General features: G+C 47.6%; 2 protein-coding genes across 2 annotated transcripts; one reads left to right on the top strand and one right to left on the bottom strand.

Annotated features, from left to right (window-relative positions):
- Positions 1–4769: 4769 nt before the first annotated feature.
- Positions 4770–7917, top strand: LOC124678977 (E3 ubiquitin-protein ligase RNF14-like). The gene is made up of 7 exons (XM_047214816.1): positions 4770–5087; positions 5545–5619; positions 5700–6234; positions 6553–6938; positions 7045–7244; positions 7399–7543; positions 7673–7917. The coding sequence occupies exons 1-7, from the start codon at positions 4770–4772 to the stop codon at positions 7805–7807; spliced, it is 1794 nt and encodes a 597-aa protein (XP_047070772.1). The 3' UTR covers positions 7808–7917.
- A 340-nt stretch (positions 7918–8257) lies between these two features.
- Positions 8258–10585, bottom strand: LOC124671410 (subtilisin-like protease SBT1.4). The gene has a single exon (XM_047207783.1). It carries the CDS (start codon positions 10583–10585, stop codon positions 8258–8260), a length of 2328 nt encoding a protein of 775 aa, XP_047063739.1.
- Between the last annotated feature and the right edge of the window lie 13950 nt (positions 10586–24535).

Raw genomic sequence — 24535 nt, forward strand, 5'->3', positions numbered from 1 at the left:
AGGTTGTCGAAAGTTTCCTTCAAGTCCTCGATTAACGTTGCCCCCTTTCTTGATGTTATGACGACGTCGTCGATGTACACTTGTACATTTTTCCCAATCTGTGTTGCTAAACATTTCTGCATCATCCGCTGATATGTTGCTCCCGCGTTTTCGGACCAAAAGGCATTGTTCGATAGCAAAACACGCCATAAGGTGTGATGAACGCTGTTTTAACCTCATCTTCTTCTTTCAATCTGATCCGGTTATAACCGGAATAAGCATCCAAGAAGGAAAGACGTTCACATCCCGCCGTGGAGTCGATGATTTGATCGATCCTCGGGAGGGGAAAGTGATCCTTTGGACAATGTTTGTTGAGACACGTAAAGTCGACACACATGCGAAGGACTTTAGTGTTTTTCTTCGGGACCAACATCGGGTTTGCGACGCACGTGGCCTCCGTATGCAGTTCCTTGATGAAACCAGCTTCTCTTAATCTATCAATCTCCGACAGCATAGCTTTGCGGTTTGGCTCCGAAAAACGCCGCAAAGGTTGTTTGATTGGTCTTGCTATTGGATCCAAGTTTAAGTGGTGCTCGGCAAGTTCCCTGGGTACTCCTGGCATGTCAGATGGACACCATGCGAAGATTTTCCAGTGCTCACGGAGGAACTCAATGAGCGCGCTTTCCTATGCGAGGTCCATGTTTGTTGCGATGGACGTCGTCTTCTTCGGATCTGTCTGGTGAATCTGCACCTCCTTGGAATCCTTTGCAGTGTTAAAGGTTGGCTCTTTATTAGGCCTCCCCACATCTGGTAGCACATCATAATTAGTCGTAAGCCTTGACTCCATGTATTCTGCTTGCATCCCGAAAGTTTCTGATAATCGATGAAAATCCTTGTCACATTTATCGGCTAGTGCAAAGCTTCCTTTGATCGTGATTGGTCCCTTAGGCCCGGGTAACCTCCACAATAAGTATGTATAATGTGGTACCGCCATAAACCCGGCATATGCTGGCCGCCCCAACAAGGCGTGATACCGTGATGGGAAATCCACGACTTCGAACTCCAACTTCTCTATCCCGTAATTTTCTCGGGTCCCAAACCGAACGTCGAGGTTGATCTTTCCCAGCCGGATAACTTGGCTTCTCCGGCGTAATTCCATGGAAACGCGTATCGGTTGGCTTCAAATTTGCTAGGGAGATGTTCATCTTCCTTAGCGTATCTCGCGTACATAAGGTTTAGGCTGCTGCCGCCGTCTATGAATACTCGCGATACGTCGAATCCCGCGATTACTCGCCGGTAAGATAAGTGCTCGATCGCCCCGGTCGAGGAACTTGCTGCGGATGGTCTGCTATCGTGAAGCCAATATCTTGCCCTGGCCAATTGAGATACTCAACCGTTGGTGGAGGCATTTTCTCTGCCATGAACACCTGTCGCGAGATTACCTTCTGAGCTCTATTGGATGGCCTGCCTTTCTGAATCATCGAGACCGCTCCATGAGAGTTGGGATCAACGTAAGGTGGTGGTGCTGGTGCTGCCGCTATTCTGAGCTGATGTCGATTTTCGTCTGTAATTGCGGGAGGAGGTGGCAAGTGAATCTCACTCCTAGGCCCCTGGGGGTTTCTATTTACTGTTTGTGCATTAGCTATTCCTGCAACTCGCAGCATTGCTTGGAAGTTTCGGCAGTCCTTCTGCAAATGCCCTGATCGCCTTCTCCCATTGATGTCGAGGTAAAAATGCATCTGACATGGCCCGTTCATCATATCTTCGGGAGTTACAAAAGGTCTCTGAAATCTCGACCCACTATTTTGCCTGTTGTTTCGAGAGTCATCTCTATTGTCGTCTTGCTGTGCATTACTCCTTTGATAATCATTTCTATTGTTTGCTCCATTGTTTCCCCGAAACCCAGCTGATATTTGGCCAGGGGCATCGTAACTCGAAAATTGCCGAGAAAATCGTCGTCTATTTTGAAAATTTCGACTGCGGTCCTCCTCTGGTGACCTGTGTCGTTTGTTATGTACAGCGTCCTCGCCATCTGCCCATCTGTTTGCTATTTCCATTAATGCTGATATTGTCCTTGGGTTGGTTCTTTCCAAGTCCTCCACAAAATCGCCTCGTCGAACTCCTGCTACAAACGCATATATTGCTCTCTCGTCAGATATATTCTCTGCCGAGTTTTTGATGATGTTCCACCTTTGAATGTACTTCCTCATTGATTCATCATGCTTTTGTCGACATGATCTCAATTCCTCTAATGTCGCCGGCTTTTTGCAGGTTGATCGGAAGTTCTTGACAAACACATCCTCAAAGCTATCCTAGCTATCGATAGAACCTGGAGGAAGCTTTTTTATCCACGATCTTGCGGCTTCGCTCAGGTGTATTTGGATGCTCTGCATGGCTGTTTCTCTGGTTCCACCTATCAGCTTTACCGTCTCGAGGTAATCGACTAGCCAATCCTCGGGATCTTGTAAGCCATCAAATTTCTTGAAACTGTCGGGTAACTTGAATCCTGAAGGGACTCGAGTTTTCCGGACCCGTCGCGTAAAATATGGGAGTCCACACATATCTTCTTCAGCGAGTTCTGGTGACTGCCGATGTTCTCTTCTGCCTTGTCGCGCTCTATCTAACCTCGGCCTCGAGCCGCCGTATCTCCGACTCCACTTGCTTCGGTGGATTTTGCACTCGCCGCAGTAGTTCTCGGGCTATTTTGTCTTGCAGCTCCTTCGGGAGGTGTGGCTGCGAATGCTGCTCCCATGGCCCCACATCCTCGCCATGGCCATGTTATACAACGCTTCTCTCGGGTCCCCGGGGGTGGCCTGGACGCTAAGATGAAAGCTTGCGTTGCCATGTATCCTGCTTCGGTGTTTTCTGGATGAAGTGATAATCACTCATGCAGCCTATCATGGCCCCCACGGACACACCTTTATTTATCTCAGTTCTCCCATCTTTCCCGTGGTTACTCGCATCATCTTCTACCTCCGGCCCTCCTTCTCCCAACTCGACAGCCTCCTACTCCTATCCTTAACTCCTTCCTCACCATGTCGGAGCACGAGCCAGATCTCGGCGATGCCACGACCGCGGCGGAGAATGATCTGGTGAGCCATGACCGAACCGGAGAAGGGGCCGACGCGGGTAGCCGTGGCGGCGCCAACGGTGAGGAAGATGGAGGAGGTGGTGCTCTCTCCTTCGTCCTCTCTGCCGGTGCGGCGACAATGCTCTCCATCCTCCTCCGGCTTTCTCCATATTCTCACCCGTGGGCCGTCGGAATTTCGACCGTGCCCACGAATGACCGTAAACTTGCAGCCCCCATTAATAAGTACCAGATTGCACTTTTCAAAGTTTATTGTCATTCCCGACATTTGTTCAAACATAGAAAGGATCTACTTAAAGTTTAAAGCAGCTTCTACATTATTTTTCAGGAATAAGACGACACCCACTGGAGAAGTTTTACCATAACTACAAATTTAGAAATACTGTAAAATTGATGCAAACTTCAAACCCAATCGGGATCGGGCAAAACAAAAAGGAAAATAATATAATTCCTTCAGAGGATCACGCGGTAGCAGCCTCCGGACGCTCATCCGTCAGATGCTCATCGCGAGGAGACAAGCACGACACCACGACCCGTCCTTTTCCTGTTTGCTTCACGCCACGCGCCCCTACGTGGGGCCCGCTTCCAGGCGTTGCCTTATCTTCTAGTACCTCACACCTATTCTCACCCATCCATTCCCGAGTAGATTGAGCTCACGCCGCCACCGCCGCCCCCCGCGCATTTGAGCCCAACCCGCTGTTACCCTCCACCAGCGCGCGCCGAGTCGACATGCGCCGCTCCATGGAGGACCTCTCCCTTGGCCGCTTACCTCCGAGCCCGATCTCCCATTCGCCGGAGCTGCAAGCGACAACCGTCGAGGTTGCAAGCAGCGAGCGTTCGCGGCGGTGCTATGAGCAGCGCGAGTAGCGGCGCTGCAATTGCCTTACGGGAGAGCTGCACACACCGATCGGCAGCGCTGCAATTGCCACCGCCTCGAGCTGCAAGCGGCGGCGCCGGGAGCTGCAACTGCAAATGGGTTCTGCCCGAGCTGCAAGCGGCGCCGGGAGCTGCAAATGCGTTCTGCCCGAGCTACAAGCAGCCACCACCCGAGCTACAAGCATCGTCGCCAAAAGCTGCAAGCGGCGCCGCCGGGAGCTGCAAACGTACTCGGCCCGAGCTGCAAGCGGCCATCGCCTGAGCTGCAGCGGCGCCGCCGGGACATGCAAGTGTTACCAGCGCTGCTACAACTGGCCTCCGTCCGAGCTGCGAAGGGCGTTACCCAGAGCTACAAAGGAGTATCGTTTCTGCTGCATCCGGAAGCTTCAACGGCGTCTTCCCCGGCGACGGTGGGGGCACACGGATGAAGCGGTGCTGTCCGCCGCGATGGTGGTGCCGCCGTACGACGGCCGTGGTGCTACCGAAGGTGTTGGCGGTGATGCCGGCGGTGGAGCCGTGGAGATGCAGCAGGTGGAGAATAACCGTGGTCGACGCCGGGAAGGTCTCCTCGCCGGAGCCGACCGACGCGGACGGTGGTAGCTGGTGGCGCGCATGCGCGTTGGTCGGCGCCTTTGCATTTCTTTCTATCTTTGAAGGTTGAAGTGCGATAAGAAAAAGTAGAGGATAAAGTGGGCAGGGACACGTGTCGTACAGGGGATTCGGAGGTTCGGACACTCGGGGCCTCCGGAGGATCCTCAGCACGACCCAAACAAAAAGCAAAACAAAACGACTGATCTCGCCTCAACAACAAGTCCGAGCTCCCACCATGGCAGCAGCTTCCGTCGGCGCCACGTTATCGCGAGCGCTGGCAACCCACCGCGACCCCTTCCCCGAATCCTCATCCGTGGCGCCGTCCTGGTCGTCATCGCGCGCCGCCGAGGCAGAGGCGAGCCCGGTGTCAACTGATGGCGGCGCCGAGGAGGACGTGCACGACCTGGAGTCCCCGTGGGTCGCGGCGGCCGAGGCGGAATCGAGGCTGGAGGAGGCCGCAATGGCGGCAGCTGCAGCAGCACTCCATCTTCGCGGCGGGAACGAGGCAGATGCGGATGAAATACGAGACAACCAGCAGCGACAGGACGACGAGGTCGGTCTACTGAATATCAAATTGGAAAATTCATTTATCTTATCTACTACTACCATGATCTAAGTTGGGGAGAAAAATTGCAATGCATTCCCTCAATTCCGACGGTCGTGGGGTGAATGTCTGATTATTAGGGGGTTTATTTAGGTGAGAGCAATGCGATACTAGTACAGTAAGAGTCTTGCAACATTCTTATATTGTACTTCCTCCATTCCAAAAAAAAGCTTCTTAACTTTTTCTAGATACGACAAAGTTGAGAAGCTTTTTTTCGAACGGAGGGAGTAATATCTAACGATTTGTTGATACGAAGGGAATCGGGTATACAATTAAATGACATTGTGAGATTGTGTGGGTATTGCTTTTAAGTTTGCGAATCAGGTTGCTTCATTGTGATGTTGTCTGCTGACGCTTTATGATTTTAGCATGGCTCATTTGTCTCCTCGTTTGATCTTTACTGCAGCTGATGGCACTGGAAGCAATATATGGGGATGATCTTGCTGTACTAGAAAACAAAGGAGGGCTCCGCTACTTCCAGGTTTCTTTTACTGTACATCAGTGTTCTTGGATAATTGAAACTTTGTTTTGATTGTTTTTGTTTCCTCTCTCTAATTCCAGATATACATACATTACGAATTGCATGATGGTGTTGAGGTGTGCGCTAAGATATCCTTGGCAAATCGAAATCGAGAACCAGAAGGATGTCCTAATGATGACACAGAAGATGAATTCTGTTACAACTGCAACTTTAACTACCTCCCTCCGTTGATATTGACATGCTTACTTCCAAAATCTTATCCTAGCAAAGACCCCCCATATTTCACTGTCACCGCTAAATGGATGGATGGGCCTAGTGTTTCTCAACTCTGTGAGATGCTTGACGCCGCTTGGTCAGACCTTCTGGGCCACGAAGTAGTTTATCAATGGGTCGAGTGGATACGCAATTCTTCTTTGTCGTATCTCTGGTTTGATGGAAAAATAATGCTGGGGGAAGACATTATTACAACAAATAAAGGAGATGTCCGTGCAATCTCAAGAAGTCTGCCATTGGAGTCTCTGATCCCTTCAATGCTCGGCTACAGTAGTAAGAAACGTCACCAAGATTTTCTTGAGGAGGTCCATATGTGCGTGATATGCCTTAACCAGAGCAAAGGTACAGCCATTGCCTTTTTGCGTTCATCTTTATTCAGCAGTAACATATATCAAAAACCTAGATTTTACTTTTCGTGCTTCGTGGTAAAATTGAAGTGCGATATAGGTGAAATTAGTCTCTTTTTCTGCCAAAATAGTAACTGCTGAAGATGTTATTATGCTACTAAAATGTAACTAGCATTCGAGGAGAAAACTTGGTACTCCGTTCCTATCATGTTTTCTTGTGGTACCAAATTTCACCCATTGTACTTTGTTCCATTTTGAACTGTTTTCTGAACGCAATGCTTTTGTAAATTGTCTCTAATTTTGAATCAAATAGGCTCAAACTTCATCAAGCTTCCATGCCAGCACTTGTTCTGTGTGAAGTGCATGGAGACCTTATGCAAGATGCATGTGAAGGAAGGCAGTTTGTTTCAGTTAGTCTGCCCTGACACAAAGTGCAATACTTCCATTCCACACAATTTGTTAAAGAGGCTTCTCAGCGTAGAAGAATTTGAACGTTGGGATAGGCTTGCTCTTGAGAAAGCATTGAAGTGTATGGCAGACGTGGTTTACTGCCCAAAGTGTGAGGTCGGTTGCTTGCAAGATGACGATAACAATGCACAATGTCCCAAATGTTCATTCACCTTCTGCGGCCTTTGCAAGGAACTTTGGCATCCAGGGAAGCAATGTCTAACTACAGAACAAAGGCTCCAGCGCCAGAAGGTTAAAATGCAGCTAATTTTTTTGCGTGTTAGTACTGCAAGCAGACCATGAATGCCATAGTTTTACTAAGCATTTATTATTTAATGTCTTTAATTTACGATTTCAGGCGTCAGGCAAGTTGACCCAAACGGAGATGGCACAGGAAATTCTGAACATCAGAGAACTGTACAAAGATGTTCGGTTATGTCCCACTTGTCGAGTGGCCATCAACAGAATCTCAGGCTGCAACAAAATGATGTGCACTAGCTGTGGTCAGTTATTTTGCTTCCGTTGCTGCAAGGCAATTAGCGGCTACAGCCACTTCAAGTAGGCCATTCTACAATATCCAACCTCCCTCTCTCAAATCAGTGGCTACATTCAGTGGCTTTTGTTGCTGCGATAGAATCTCATTCACAATGTTTTTCTTACCTATTTGCATGTGCAATTTGAAATCATATAGCCTCAAATCTGTCCATTGCAGGAACTGTGGGCTCTTCGAGGCTAGAGATACCACAGAGTGGGACACCCAAATGACCCAAATGCAGAATGGAATCCAGGAGCGAGCTCAAAACCAACCATTGGGCGGCAGCATAAGGTGCCCTAGATGCCGTGAAAAAACTTTCAAGGTAACAACATTCATGCTCCGAATTTGCATGTATCAGGTGGAGCAGAATTTGGTTCCTTATTCACATGGATGGTATCATTTGACCAATCTAAACATCACCACTGACTACTAATTTACTGATGTCATCCAGGATGATGACAAATATGTCTTCTGTTGGGCGTGCCGAACAAGCTACTGCACACTGTGCAAACGGGCTGTGGAAGGTAAGATACTGAAGAGGGGGCACTGGGGATCGCCGGAATGCGTGGGGCTTGAAAATATGTAGTAGCACCGGCTCCCATATTTACAATTTTTTTGCAGCTTATGAGTTATGACTTTTCTAAGTTATCATCATTATGTTTATTAGTCAGTTAGTGACTATACACCATCGAGTCTAGCGTCATTCTGATCACCTGGAGCTTGACCTCGCCGTCATCACCATGTTTCACCACCACAAGTTTTTTCATCTCCTTTGTTTCCCTGGTGTGAATTCTGAAACGTTCACCAAAGCGGCAGTGGCGAAGCTTGGGCTGAATATCGCACCTGCAACTCGAACCCCGGGTGGGCGAGCTCAAAGTGGTGAGCTTAGGCCATCACGCTGGTGCTTGGTTCTCCTCTGGTGTGAATTCTGAAATCCTCACATAGTAATTCTCATGTCTGGTACAGTACATCATATCTCTGCAACATTAGGGCAGACAGGGGACGCACTCGCCAGCAACTGCAAACCCAACCCACATCATATCTCCGCTATTTTGCTCGTCGACGGCCAGGTTATGGCGATGGGGCTCGTCACCGTGTGCTCGCCGTCGCTCCAGACGATTGACCCAAAAGTGTAGGCTTCCTTGACGCTCCCTGCGGCTCGGGTGAAGGTGATTTCGTACTCCTGCGTGTCTTCGGTCACGCTGAACCTAAGCTTTCGCGGCTTCACCGTGACGCGCACGCCGGCGGGGCTGGTGACCGTGGCATTGTAGGTGGCCTCGGTGTTTCCACCGACGTTGCGCACCACACGGCGCTGAGTGATGACCTTGTGTTTTTTCGAGCTGAACACTGCCGCGAAGGCCGGGTAGTTATGGTCCCCGACAGAGGAGCCCGCGTGTGTGGAGCAGTTGGTCGCCGGTCCATCTCGCGTGAAGATGGCTACCTGATCGTCGGTGTAGCCGAGCGCGCAGAGGAAGGTGATGTAGTCCTCGGCGCCGGCGTCGTACACCAGGCCAGGGTCGACGGCGCGGTTGGGGTCCACGTGTCCCGCCCCGCGCCCGAACGGCGTGGACGCCTTGCCGGTGGACATGTCGCCGATGACACCGCCGGCGCTGTCTAGGTTGTACGCGGTGGTCATCAGCGCAGACTTGATGGCGGCGGGGCTCCACTCCGGCCTGGCCTGCCGGAGCAACGCCGCGATGCCGCTCACGTGCGGGCACGACATGGACGTCCCTGACACGATGTTGTACTGCACTCGCCTCGTGTCCCACTCGAGGCCCGAAGGCGAGCTGGCGCCGGTCCAAGCAGCGAGGATTTCCACGCCGGGGGCAGTGATGTCCGGCTTGAGGATCTCCGGCGCGAGGACGTTTGGCCCGCGGCTCGAGAAGGACGCCATTCTAGGGGAAGGAGGTGTCGGGCCGATGACGGTGCCCTGGAACACGATCGTCGCCATGGGGGATGTATTCTTGCTTATGTATTTCTGTATCTTCTTGGCGGCGGTGAAGGTGACAGCTGTAGCGGGGAGGATCTGGGGGCTGCCGAACGCCTGCTCGCCCATCTCTTTCGCGCTCGTGAAGATGGCTCCCACGCCGCCGGCGAGTTTCACAGCCTCCCCTTGCACGAAATTCACGCCGGGGTCGCATAGAACGATCTTCCCGGCGACCAGGCTGGCGTTCAGCTTCCCGGCTTCGCAGGACTTGGAGCCGACGGTCCGGCCGTATACCAGCGGTATCTTGGTTGCGCCAAGCGGAGGGCCGGCGTAGAAGGAAGCGCCTGAAAAGGTATCCCCGTTGCCGAGAACCACGTCCGCTGCGAACCGGCGGTTGATGGTTGACGCGCCGACCGTCAACAGCCACGGCGCGACGTTGTCGGCGGTAGACTCGCGGGGACCGGAGTTCCCCGCGGAGGCCGAGACTATGATGCCCTTGCGGACGGCGCTGAAGGCGCCCACAGCGATGCTGTCCATATCAAATGGTTGTGCCCATCCGGTGGAGCCGAGCGAAGTGGAGATGACGTCCACTCCGTCGGCGATGGCCTCATCAAACGCGGCGAGGATGTCAGAGGCCTTGCACCCGTATTTCCAGCACACCTTGTAGGACGCGATGCGCGCGCCCGGGGCCATGCCGACGGCTTTCCCTCTGGCGTAGCCGTACAAGGCCACGTCCGCGACGGCGGATCCGGCGGCTGTTGACGCGGTGTGCGTGCCATGGCCGTTGGTGTCGAGCGGCGACCTCGACTCCTCCGTCTCGTTGATGGGACGCCCAAGATCAAGCTCGTAACCCTCGTAGAAGGCCTTGGCGCCGACGAGCTTGCCGTTGCAGTACGCGGAGGCATTGAACGACGGAGCCGAGACGCAGCTCCCTCGGAACTTGCCAGGCGGCAGCGGCGGCAGGGACGGGTCCGCCGCGAACGAGGCGCGGTCGATGGGGTACACGCCGGAGTCCATGACGCCGATGACGACGTCCGTGGCGCTGTTGGACGCCGGGAGCAAGCCGGACCAAGCCGAGAGGCCGAGGAAGGACGGCGTCAGCGTGGTGTGCAGCTGAAGCGTCGCGTCGGGGACGACGGCGAGGACGGAACGCTGGGACGCTAGGCGCGCGGCCTGGCGTCCCGTGAGGCGCGCCGCGTGGGAGTAGGAGTAGAGCACCCTCGACGCCGGGACGGACATGTGCACGGGGATGTGGTCACGCAGGAAGGAGACGTACGCTCCGGTGGCTACCAGTCCGCCGCGGTCCGGCAGCAGCGGCGCGTGCTTGTGCGCGACGTGCACAATGTATGAGGACTGCTTCTCTGTTTCCTCCGCCGCTGCCGCAGCGAAAACGACGGCGAGCATGATGCATAGAGCCCCGCATCGTGGTCGGGCCATCGTTCGCCGCACACTATCAGTGAAGGATGCTGTGGTGGTGGTGGTGTGCAGAGAAGGGTGATCGGAGGCGCGAATTAATAATAGTTGCAGTTGAGCTTCAGCCCCGCATCGTGCTGGACTACTGCAGTCTGAGGGACCGGCAGCAATCATGTGTGATACACACAGGAACCAAATCAAGCGAAATTGCTTAAATATTTAGAGGTTTATCTCGAGCCAGCAATCCCGTTATGTAGGCCGGTCTAGTCCAAATCAAACTGGTTGAAGGGTCCAATGTGTGACGCACTAACAGCACATTTGGATTGCTCACTCGTATCTGAAACAAATTCAGCACATGCATCTTTTGTTCTGACAGATTTTTCTTAATCTTAATCTTCATTGGTACATTTATTTTCCAGATATATTTCTTTAGATAGACCATATGACCATTAAGAAGATCTAGATACATTGACTTGACCGTAAAAACTCCAGCTGAGTTTAAACTCCGTGTAAAGGAATAGTCCTCAATTGTTAGCTGAACCAATATTAGATGATGCAGCAAGTGAACCCATCTAGCCCATTTACTTCCACTTAAAGTTCTCCTAAAACCTATGTTTAAAGGATTGAAACTTCGCACATTTGCAACTGTAACATTTTACGATAGACAATGTTACAAAGACTTGGGTATTCCTCGGCTAAAAACTTGTCCCCTAACCAAGTATCCTCCCAAAATCATGTCTCCTCGTCGTTGCCGACCACAAAAGAACCTCTTTAACATTCATCAAACCCTTCCAGAAGAGAGAGTCAGTCAGAGACAAAGTTTATATCCGTATGTAATTTTTTTTGTAGAGTTCGTGCCACATACCTTCCCCTCATTAATTCATGAGTTAAAGCCACTTTCTAAGTAAACTTTTGTTTTTTAAACCTAAGACCTTCACGCCTAAATCTTCTTGGTCTTTTGCTCTACAAATAATATTCCACTTAGTTAGATTATATCTTTTCTTCATTGCTTTACCAAAAGAATCTAGACATGTAAACGCCGAGTCTCTTTCTAACCTCTTTAGGTATTTTAGGGAAAGAAAGCATAAACATTGGTAGGCTACTAAAGACAGAATTGATTAAGACTAACCGATCCCCATAAGAATCCCCATAAGACGACAATTTCCAATCCAACTACTCATTTTTTCTCAAAGATATCCTCTATCAGTTTCCCGGTATTTGTTAATTTACGGTGATAGATTGGAATTCCCAGATATCTAAAAGGGAGGGACCCTAGGTCGCACCCAAAAAAGAATCCTATAGGGTGTGTTTGGTAGCCCGGGGCTACTTAGAAATTCTCCTCTCAATCGAGATTTTGATGAGATCTAGTGTTTGTTAGCCCAGCTCGTGCCATCTCCACACTGCCGAGAGGATACGAAAAAGAGCCTAGAGTCGGGACAAGGAGAGATGCTCATCCGGGATGAGCCAATCCCCCAAAACACTGCAGCAGTGCCCCTCCCAGACCCCTACCCTGCACACCATTCCTCCCCAACATCTCCTCTCCTCACGCTGGCACCAGCCCCGCTCCTCACGCCACCGCCAGCCACGCCCTCTCGTGCCGTCGCCACGGCCTCGCGCGCCCCCGCGGTCTCGCGCGCCGCCGCGGGCCAGGGTCTCGCGCCGCTGCCGCCACGGCCTCGCGCGCCGCCAAGAGCGACGGCTTCGCGCCGCCGCCAGGATGTGTTGTATTTTTTTCCATAGGTTCTAGTCCAGGGACCCGATTTCTTTTGTGTCTTGTATTTAGGTACCCGATTGCTTTTTATTTTTGTATGGCCCGGCTCCACTCATACATGACCACCAAACAACTTCTCTACTCAGCAACTCTCAACACACCCGGCCTGCTAAACAAAGCAAAAAATCTCAGCTCAGCATAGGTGAGCTTAGTATAGTTGAGGAGAGATGGAGAATCTGTGTAGCCCCAGGCTACCAAACACACCCATAGTCATTCACGACCACTTTGCCTTGCTAAACCAAAAAAATATCACTCTTATGAACATTTATCTTTAACCCCGATAATTGATCAAAGATGCAAAGTATTAGTTTCATATTAAGAGCTTTTTGCATATTGTGTTCTATAAAAATGATATTATCATCAACATATTGTAGGATAGACACCCCACCATCAACTAGATGTGGAATAAGTCCCCCTATATGATTGCCCTCTGCTCTAAATTAAAATTGCTAGCATGTCCGCGACTATGTTAAAAAATATAGGAGATAGATGATCACCCTATGTAAGACCTTTCTTTATTTGAAAATAATGACCTATGTCATCATTAACTCTAGTGCTCAGACTCCCTTTCTTAATATATTGTTGGATCCACTCACACCACTTTGGGTCAAATCCATTCATAGGCAAGGCTTGCTGCAAGAAGGACCAATTTAGTTTATCATACGCTTTCTCGAAATCTAACTTAAACATAAAACCATTCATTTTCTTCCTATGAAGTTTGTGGATGGTCTCGTGAAGGATAACCACTCCCTCTAAAATGTCTGTACACCATGATGGCAGTTTGAGTTGGTTGAATAATATTTTCGGCAATCAGAGTGACTATGTTTATCCCCCCTTTGGTGAATACTTTAAAGGTGATGTTAAGAAAACAAATAGATGATATTGCTAAATTTGAAGGGCATTTTCCTTTTTACGGAGGAGTATACTGGTGCGGAAATTAAGGTGTAAAAGTGGCAACTCTCCCTTCTGAAACCTCTAAAACATAGCCAATAAATCCACTTTTATGACCTCCCAAAATGTTTGGTAAAACTCGGCAAGAAAGCCATATGATCCTGGTGCTTTGTTTTTTTTTTTTTGAGAACACAGTACAACGCAGACGCTCACAAACACGCACGTACAAACACCCCTATGAACGCACACACGTACACCCTACCCCTATGAGCACCTCCGATGGACTGAGCCGGCATATCTTGAGGTTGACGAAGTCACCACTGACGCCTCGCTGTTGACGGGCACGTCACCTACCACTGAAAGCATAGCGCCGGTTAAATCCTGGAATAAATCCGATCCTGGTGCTTTGTTCTTTTCCATTTGGAACATACCTTGGTGAACCTCATTTTGGAACAAGTCGGTTGTCAATATTTCATTCTCTTCGTTTGAAATTTGTTTAATATCACGAGTCACCGATTCAATCATCACACAATTACTAGGTGCATCCGGACCAAAAAGATTCCCGTAATATTGATAGCTCCATATTTCAATGCTTTTTACCACAGATTTCCACCACTTATCTCTTGGTTTTATTGGGTTTTCATTGTATTTTATGTTTCAACTAATGTTAATATCGCAATCCAGGTGAAACCTTGCTTTTGAATTATGTATTTCAGGGAACCGTTATTTATAGAGGATCCGAGGACATTTATGAGCTAATTGCAAGAAAATAAAGACATTTCCTTTAGAGACCAATTTCATCCTAGCGAGGCGGGGAGTTTATCGGGCATCCATATGGGCGGGGCCGACCGTACCGCCCGCCCACCCGTACTGACCACCGCCACCTTGCCCATATCAAGGCAAACCCTTTTCGTAAAGGGCACCACACCAGAAACGCAACGCAACAGCCACCATTCGCCCCAGAACAGAAGAGATCAGATATGAAGAGGAGAAGACCATCCAATCTCATCAAGATCACCACTTCGTCCATGACACCCCACTTGTACAGAGAGAGAGAGAGAGATTCATACTTGTAAGATTAGGGATTGAAACATCTATTCCATCTTGATTTGTATTTGATTTGATCTTCAACTATTGTGGCTTGCTACGGTAATATTGATATGAACTTCATTTACTTCGCTATGATATCGCTATTGAGATCCCATTGTCGTGGGAGATGTAGGGGATTGGTGAGATGTTATGTGCCAATTTTATTCCATCTATTTTTGAATTTATGATTAAGATGATTATATATGAGTATGAATGTTTATGTGCATCTAATTAATGGTGTTACCTAATGCCTATACTTTTGCTACGAAAATTTTTCAGCCCAATGAACTTCGGCGGTATGTTCCGCAAGAGCTCGACTAGTGGTGCAGGTAGCTCGAGGAGCCACCCCGACTTGCGGAAGAAGCCGTGAAGGGAGAGGGAAGGACCCGAGGCTGACTTCAACAAGGAGTACAAGCATTTATCTGATCGCAAGTGCTCTCAACGAAATGGGTCAACTATGAGTTTCTCTCCCACCAAGGCCTCAGCAGCGACTTCACCTCGTTGGTGAGCAATGCCGGTCTGGAGGTCTTCTCGCCGCTCAGCAGTGACACCTACAAGCGTGCCACACTCGAGTTTCTCGCGAGCTTCCACGATGACCTCACCGTCCTAGGGCGAGACACCACTGTGAGCTTTGGGTTGAACGGTGTACCGCATGTCCTTACTTTTGATGAATTTTGCGGTTGCTTCGGGTTCTCCACTGATGGAGGACTCGATATTACTGAGGGGGGTGTCCAGAAGGTGCAACAAGCCTGGCAACATATTTCTGTACACAGGAACATGAACTATCTGCGGAAGAAGACCGCCACCATCAAGAACCTGTCATTCGCTACTTCACCACCTTCTTGGTGAACTCTATCTTCAGCAAGGGAGATATTGGGGCCATGGCTAGCCCCGAGATGTGCGTCAACTACATTGCTCTCTACCCCAACATGGTGCACAAGGTGAACCTTGGTGCCCTTCTCATTCAGCACTTCCGTCGATAGAGGTCGGCAAATTCAGGTGATGTTCGTTGTGGTGGGTTAGTCACCCAAATTGCTTATTTCCGTAGTATTGAGATGCCCTCGGGCAATGTCATTATGGGAAGTAAGTATTTGGATTATAACCATATGGCTAGTACCAAGTTCATGGGTGTGTATTGTAGGGATTCGTTGCATAGAAAATAAAAAATTCCTACCGCGAGAACGCAATCCAAGCCAAGATGCAATCTAGAAGATGGGAGCAACGAGGAGATGAACGAGACTCACCCTTGAAGATTTCCAAAGCCTACAAGATGAGGCTCTTGTTGTTGCGGTAGACGATCACTTGCCGCTTTCAGAAGTGCGTAGAAGATCTTGACGGTGCTACAATCGGGCAGCACCTCCGTACGTCACACGTTCGGTGTTGATGAAGACGACGTCCTTCTCCCCGTTCCAGTGGGCAGCGGAAGTAGTAGCTCCTCCTTGACTCCGGCAGCACGACGGCGTGATGACGGTGGCGATGGAGAACTCCGGCGAAGCTTCGCTAAGCGTGCGGGAGAGGTGGAGGAGAGACGGGGCGGCTAGGGTTTGGGAGAGGGGGTGGCCGGCCTCAAGGGGTGCGGCCAGCTTGGTGGCTTGTGGTGGCCGGCCCCCTCCCCTATGCCCCTCATTATATAGGTGGAACCCCAAGTGTTGGACTACAAGTCTTCGAATAAGACCCCAACCCAAAATCTTCCATGTAGTAGGGAAACCTACCCAAGGTGGGACTCCCACCCAAGTGGGATTCCCACCCTTCCATGAAGGGGGGTGGCCGGCCCCCTTGGTGGAGTCCACCTTGGACTTCCCCCTCTAGGGTTGGCCGGCCATGGGGAGGTGGAGTGCCTCCGGGACTCTTCCTTCCTTAGTGATTTCTTCCGGACTTTTCTAGAACCTTCTAGAACCTTCCATAAATGCACCGGATCATTTCCAAACTTGGAATATGACTTCCTATATATGAATCTTATTCTCCGGACCATTCCGGAACTCCTCGTGATGTCCGGGATCCCATCCGAGACTCCGAACAAAACTTCGAACTCCATTCCATATTCAAGTTCTACTATTACAACATCAAACCTTAAGTGTGTCACCCTACGGTTCGTGAACTATGTGGACATGGGTGAGAACTCTCTCCGACCAATAACCAATAGCGGGATCTGGAGATCCATAATGGCTCCCACATATTCAACGGTGACTTAGTGATCGAATGAACCATTCACATACGATACCAATGTTGGAGATATGCCCAAGAGGCAATAATAAAAGTGGTTATTATATATCTTTATGTTTATGATAAATGTTTATATACCATGCTATAATTGTATTAACCGAAACATTGATACATGTGTGATATGTAAACAACAAAGAGTCCCTAGTAAGCCTCTTAACTAGCTTGTTGATTAATAGATGATTAGTTTCATAATCATGAACATTGGATGTTATTAATAACAAGGTTATATCATTATATGAATGATGTAATGGACACACCCAATTAAGCGTAGCATAAGATCACGTCATTAAGTTTTTTGCTATAAGCTTTCGATACATAGTTACCTAGTCCTTTCGACCATGAGATCATATAAATCACTTATACCGGAAAGGTACTTTGATTGCATCAAACGCCACTGCGTAAATGGGTGGTTGATGACCCACAAGTATAGGGGGTGTATCGCAGTATCTTCGATAAGTAAGAATGTCGATCCCAACGAGGAGCAGAAGGTGTTGACAAGAAGTTTCGATGAAGGATTCACTGTAAATGCTCACAGATAAGTATTCAGGGGTTTTGATGTAACGAGATGAATAAAGTACGCGTAAGTAAAGTGCGAGAGTAATAATTGCAGCGAGTGGCCCAATCCTTTTTAGCACAAAGGACAAGCCGGTTTGTTTACTTATATTAACCAAACGTTCTCGAGGACACACGGGATTTTAGTCTAGTGCTTTCGCTACATACGGCTAATTAATATTCATTGTTTTGATAAGTGTTGTGTGGGTGAACCTATGCTAATGTACCGCCCTTCCTAGGACTAATACATACTTGTGATTATACCCCTTGCAAGCATCCGCAACTACAAGAAAGTAATTAAGATAAATCTAACCACAGCCTTAAACTGCGAGATCCTGTGATCCCTCCCGCATCGATATACCAACGGGGCTCGAGGTTTCGTCACTCCGGCAACCCCGCAATTGGCAAACGAGTACAAGATGCATTCCCCTAGGCCCATAAAGGTGAAGTGTCGTGTAGTCGACGTTCACACGACACCACTAGAAGAATAACACCACAACTTAAATATCATAACATTGAATATTACTCAACCATACTTCACTACTAACATTTAGACTTCACCCATGTCCTCAAGAACTAAACGAACTACTCACGAGACATCATATGGAACATGATCAGAGGTGATATGATAATGAATAACAATCTGAACATAAACCTTGGTTCAACGGTTTCACTCAATAGCATCAATAACAAGTAGAAATCAACACGGGAGAGTTTCCCCTATCAAACAATCAAGATCAAACCCAAATTGCTACAGCGGTGACGAGGTGCAGCGGTGGAGACGGCGGTGATGATGATGAAGATGATGGTGATGGTGATGGAGATGATGTCCAGCTCGATGACGGTGACGATGGCGTCGATTTCCCCTCCGGGAGGGAATTTCCCCGGCGGATTCCTGCCCGCCGGAGAGCTCTTTTCTCTCTGGTGTTCTCCGCCCCGCAGAGGCGGCTGTGGCTCTGTTCGACGTACCCCTCTGGCTTAGGTTTTCGGGATGAAGGCATACGCGAAGAAAAGGAGGCGAGAGGGGCTGTGGGCCCCCTCCTCACAGGGCGGCGCGGCCAGGGCAGGGCCCGCGCCGGCCTGTGAGGGGGGCCCATGGCGGCCCTCCTCAGCTCCCCCTTCTGGCTCCCTTCGTCATCTGGAAAAATAGGAATTTTCGTATAATTTCCTTCAACTGTTGATCTTCCGAAATATTGCATTCTGACGGTGCTTTTTCCAGCAGAATCCTGGCTCCGGTGTGCGATCCCCAAATAATCATGAAACATGCAAAATAGATGAAATAACATAAGTATCATCTCCAAATATGAAATATATCAATGAATAACAACAAATTATGATATAAAATAGTGATGCAAATTGGACGTATCAACTCCCCCCAAGCTTAGACTTCGCTTGTCCCTAAGCGAAACTGAACTCGGTAAACAGGACCACATGTTTATGGAGTGAAGAGTCGATAAATAAAATACGGACAAGAAGCATCATATTCATTCACACAAGACATTCTAGTAAACAACTTCCTCATATAATTCAACTTGAAACAAGTATAAGGTAATCACAAATAAAGGTGCATAAGAAATCATAGTTGGTGATGGCAAACTTCGTTCTTGGTCGGAGAACGAGTTAACAGATTATACTCATCTATTGAGCAGCGCTCTTATGTTAAAGCTTATGGTAAACTTGCATACTCAATCATAATGATCTTTGATAACTTGCAAAGCTATATTCATTCAGATAAAACTTGTACTAAACAAGGAAGAGTAAAGACATGATGAAGCAAATCACAATATAATGGTTTGATCACAACAACTCAAATGCTTGCTTGAGATGGATGGAAATAGGTTTACTGACTCAACATAAAGTAAAAGACAGGCCCTTCGCAGAGGAAGCAGGGATTAAATCATGTGCTAGAGCTTTTTCAGCTTTGAAATCATATAAAGAGAATAAAAGTAAAGTTTTGAGAGGTGTTTGTTGTTGTCAACGACCGGTAGCGGGTACTCTAACCCCCTTGCCAAACAGACCTCCAAAGAGCGGCTCCCATGAAGGACGTCATCTCTACCAGCAAGGTAGATCATCCCTCTTCTCTTTTGTTTACACATGTACTTTAGTTTATTTAAGGATGACACTCCCCCCCCCAACCTTTGCTTACACAAGCCATGGCTAACCGAATCCTCGGGTGCCTTCCAACAATCTCATACCATGGAGGAGTGTCTATTGCAAAATTAAGTTGCTTACTGATGAATCAGGGCAAAACATGTGAAGAGAATTATTAATGAGAGTTGATTAATTGGGGCTGGGAACCCCGTTGCCAGCTCTTTTCGCAAAATTATAGGATAAGTGGATGAAGCTACTAGTCCATTAGTGGAAGTTGCCTAACAAGACTGAAAGATAAAACACCACATACTTCCTCATGAGCTATAAAACATTGACACAAATAAGAAGTAATAAATTTTGAATTGTTTAAAGGTAGCACATGAAGTATTTACTTGGAATGGCAGGAAATACCATGCAAGTAGGTAGATATGGTGGACACAAATGGCATAGGTTTGGGTTCAGGTTTGGATGTACGAGAAGCATTCCCTCTCAAGTACGGGTCTTTGGCTAGCAAGGCTAATTAGCAAGCATAAGAGTTAAGGGAAACAAACAAATGTACATGTGATAGACATAATCATGCATCTTTCTTGCAAGCACAAACAATTTCAACTTCAGAATAATAAGCTATGAGCTAACAAGAAAGGAAGACAATGAAACAACTATATGTATTTCGTATTTCTCTTTTCTACTTAAACCTCAAGGTATTGTTGCTATTGACCAATGCTAAGTTTGCCAAAACCAAATAGATTTACTCAATGCTCCCAAAGTGGTACCAATACTAAAATCAAGATCAATCATATACTAGAAATTGCAAACTAAAATAAGATGTGCAATATGTAAATGATAAGACTTCTCATTAATATTTCATAACGATAACTCACACCAAGGGATACATAGACAACCAACTAAAGGAGAGATACTTCCACACTCGCAACCCATCTTATATGATAACTTCCCTACTCATGATATGACACTACTTGATAGTAAAAAGTAAAAGGTGGTGATGATGTGATACCGCGGCACTCCCCCAAGCTTGGAACAAACCAAGGGGATGCCAATAACGATGATGAATTACTCCTTTGGCGGTGATGGTGATGAATCCCTCCCGCGCTTCTTACAGATCTCCTTCAGCTTCAGCTTCTCAGCTTGGCAATTCTGCACTAAGACCCGAAGAGATTCATTGTTATCTGAAGTTGGCGGTGGCGACCTTGTGATGGGTATCGAGTAATATTCCAGCATTCTACGGAGTCGGTAATTCTCCTCCTGGAGTATCTCCACTTCTCTTCTTAGTGCTCGATATTGATCACAAAACTCATCGGTAGTCCGTAGAGCTTCTTCCAGCACAGGGAAAGAGTCGAGGCCAAGAGCAGGTGGTAAGGGTCCCTGCAAGTTATGAGAGAAAGAACGTCGAGTGTCAACAGATCCCACCAAGATTTGCTTACTCCCAACAGCTTGTTGCCCTTGTTTTGACGACACCCTTTTCACTTCTTCCTCCGAAGGCCCTTTGCCCTTGTTGTCGGAGGCCATGGTGCTTCTAGATCAAAGAAAAATCCTGGCAGAAACAGCTCGAAACAAAACACGTCGAGAAAACAATATACGGACCTCCAGGGGTCCGGGGGATTATATAGTAAAAAAATTCACAATAAACGGAAAGTACCAGGTCGAACCAGAGTCGGAGAGGGGCGACGAGGCGGTGTCCTCATAGGGCGGCGCGGCCAGGCTGGGGCCCGCGCCGGCCTATGGGGGCACGCCCTCGTGCGTCTCCTCCACTCCGTTTCGATCTCGTAATTTTTCATATTTTCGAAAAACAGCAAAAACATTGTTCGGAAAGTAAATCACGAACTTTTTATTACCTGTACTGTTACCTATTCAAAGTCGGGTTCTGGCGGACGGTCAATTTGACCTTTGATGAAAGCCTTCGGTGTTTCCACTCGAATAACATCAACATCTACATTATAAGAATCACCTGAGATATAGTGCTTGAGTCTTTGTCCATTCACCACTTGCGTGGCATTGCCTTGGAGAGAGCTAATTTTAATTGCTCCTGAACGATACACCTCCTCAACAATATATGGTCCTTCCCATTTCGAGAGTAATTTCCCTGCAAAGAATCTGAGACGAGACCGATACAATAGGACTTTATCCCCAATATTAAATTCTCTTTTGATAATCCTTCTATCATGCCATTTCTTAACTTTCTCTTTAAAGAGTTTAGCATTATCATAAGCTTCACTTCTCCATTCATCTAGAGAACTTAATTGCAGCAACCTCTTATTACCGGCTAGTTTAGGATCTTTATTTAGTTCTCTAACAGCCCAATAAGCTTTATGCTCTAGTTCTAAAGGTAAATGACAAGCTTTTCCATAAACCATTTTATAAGGTGACATTCCCATGGGATTTTTATAAGCAGTCCTATAAGCCCATAGTGCTTCCTTCAATTTACTAGCCCAATTCTTTCTAGTTTTATTAACGATCTTTTGCAAGATAGATTTAATTTCTCTATTTGATAGTTCTACTTGCCCACTAGTTTGAGGATGATAAGCGGAAGCAATTCTATGATTAATACCATATTTAGAAAGAGTCTTTCTAAATCCACCATGAATAAAATGAGAACCTCCATCTGTCATAATATATCTAGGCACTCCAAATCTAGGAAAAATAATGTCTAAAAGCATTCTTAAAGAGGTCTCACCATCAGCACTTTTTGTAGGTATGGCTTCCACCCATTTAGTAACATAATCAACGAGCAACAAGTATATGAGTGTTACCTTCGAAGAGGGAAAAGGTCCCATGAAGTCAAATCCCCAACAATCAAACGGTTCAATAACGAGAGTATAATTCATAGGCATTTCATTGCGTCGGAGATATTACCAACCCTTTGACATTCATCACAAGATAAAATAAACTTCCTTGCATCTTTGAAGAGAGTTGGCCAATAAAAACCTGATTGTAGAACCTTTTGCGCGGTTCTATCTCCGGCGTGATGTCCTCCATAAGCACTACCATGACATTTACTCAATATCTCTTGTTGTTCATATTCGGGAACACACCTTCGCAGAATACCATCCACTCCTTCTTTATATAAGTGTGGGTCATCCCAAAAATAATGCCTCAAGTCATAAAAGAATTTTCTCCTTTGCTGAGCTGAAAAGGTTGGAGGCAAGTACTTGGAAACAATAAAGTTAGCATAATCAGCATACCAAGGACTGTCTCGCGAGCTCACCTTTATTACAGCCAATTGTTCATTTGGAAAACTATCATTAACGAGAACAGGATCATAAGCAATATTTTCCAATCTAGACAAATTATCAGCAACAGGATTATCAACACCTTTCCTATCTACAATATGTAAATCAAATTCTTGCAAAAGAAGTACCCATCTAATAAGCCTTGGCTTAGCATCTTTCTTTGTCATAAGATATCTAATTGCAGCATGATCAGTATGAATTGTAACTTTTGAATCAACAATATAAGATCTAAACTTATCACAAGCAAAGACTACAGCTAACAGTTCTTTTTCAGTTGTAGCATAATTTCTTTGAGCAGCTGTTGACGTCAGAAACCCACTGGCGGGCAGAGACAGGCAACACAGTAGAGCCGGGAACAACTAGGGCTGCGGCTGGCCCCAGTCCCCCAGAGCGACGGCCCGCAAAGCCTCCTGGTCACACGTCCGATGCTATCGCAAGGGCGTGCCACCTGACCTATACCTGGCCAGGAAGGTGTGGATGATGCCTCGCTTAGTTTCCTGCATGGCATACACGTAAATATTAAATACGAGCCTCGATCGGCTCTCGGGTTATCTCGTGAATCGGCTCAAAGAGCCGATCCACCCATGATTCGAACGAGGTGTCCGAATATATGGTGGTACTGCTTGATCAAGATAAAGCTAATGAGATCTACGACGATTTAGGGTTTTCACCGCATAATCGGATCATCCTACTCACGATTGGGCCTCGCGCTCGCGCACGGTGACCGTAAGCCGATCCTAGACAGGGCCTAAAAACCAACACGAGGTTGATCCCCGGAACATCCTTTCTAGGGCTAGCAAACGTCACCCTACACGCCGCTGGATCCTCCAACCCTTTGTAGGGCCTAACTAGTGCGGATATTAAACTAATCCTTGTAGAACAAGGAGCAACCGTAACGGATCAGATCTACTAAACTATGATCAAGCGGGGTGCCGCCCCTACACCTAAGATAGGTGTAAGGGCGGCTAGATGCATAAGGGTCGCACTACGACAAGCATATGATACGAAGAACAATGCTAACCCTAACACATCTAAGATAACTACGTTGCTCGCCATCAAAAAGGCTTCGAGCACGAGCAACGCATGAACAACGTGGGTAGGCTTGTCGCTGCCTAGATCGCAAGATGCGATCTAGGCAGCATGGTGCTTACCGGAGAAACCCTCGAGACGAAGGAGTTGGCGATGCGCCGAGATTTGTTTGTGTTGAATGTTGGTTGTTTTTTATTCCATAAACCCTAGATACATATTTATAGTCCAGGGGACTTTCTAATTTAGGCGTGCACCTACCGTGCACGGGTAAAACTCTAACTATCCGACAGGTATCCTAATATTTTACAGATACACGGGCCAACTAGCCCACATTTTGCATATAAAGGCCGATTCACATATCTCTCCCATATATATATATCTTCAAGCCCATCTTGATCGCGGCCCACCTCCGACTTGGTCAAAATCTGGTGATAACACATGCCCCCCTGGTTTTGGTAATGATAATTTCAAAACCACTCTGTTTTTTCTTCGAAGGGTCATGTCGTGGCAGAGCAGAACCGTCGCAGAGTCTTTCATCATGATGACTTGTTTCCTTAACTTCTCTGCACGATTTGACAGTTTTGGCACCACCTCCTCGGAAACCGTTCGAATATTAAATCTTTACCCCATCTCCTTTTATTTAGCCGCATCGAACAGTTCTCCTCTTCACCCCCTTCGCATTAGCACTCCAAAAAGCCCTCCTCTGCCACCATGTCTTCTTCCTCTTCCCCCTCCTCTTCATCGGGTTCTTCCTACGTGTCCTCTCCCATCCGAGAGTCGACACCCGAGTGGGGTACTGATGACCCACAAGTATAGGGGATCGCAACAGTCTTCGAGGGAAGTAAAACCCAAATTTATTGATTCGACACAAGGGGAGGTAAAGAATACTTATAAGCCTTAACAACTGAGTTGTCAATTCAGCTGCACTGGAAAAGCACTAGCAACAGGGGTGATGTGAAAGTAGCAGATGATATGAGAGCAATAGTAACGAGTAACACGAGCAGCGATGAGCAGTAATATGAGAGTAATGGCACCGGAAAACGGTTGACATGTAGAACGAGTATATGATGATGAAAGATG

Source organism: Lolium rigidum, chromosome 7 (genome assembly GCF_022539505.1).
Source record: "Lolium rigidum isolate FL_2022 chromosome 7, APGP_CSIRO_Lrig_0.1, whole genome shotgun sequence".
Classification (NCBI taxonomy): domain Eukaryota; kingdom Viridiplantae; phylum Streptophyta; class Magnoliopsida; order Poales; family Poaceae; genus Lolium; species Lolium rigidum.

Excerpts from the sequence above, each read along its gene's own strand:
- LOC124678977 (XM_047214816.1), top strand. The coding sequence starts at position 4,770 with ATGGCAGCAGCTTCCGTCGGCGCCACGTTATCGCGAGCGCTGGCAACC. Across the intron at positions 5,620-5,699 it reads GAGGGCTCCGCTACTTCCAG|ATATACATACATTACGAATT; the intron begins GTTTCTTTTACT and ends CTCTAATTCCAG. Across the intron at positions 7,245-7,398 it reads AGCGGCTACAGCCACTTCAA|GAACTGTGGGCTCTTCGAGG; the intron begins GTAGGCCATTCT and ends TGTCCATTGCAG.
- LOC124671410 (XM_047207783.1), bottom strand. The coding sequence starts at position 10,585 with ATGGCCCGACCACGATGCGGGGCTCTATGCATCATGCTCGCCGTCGTT.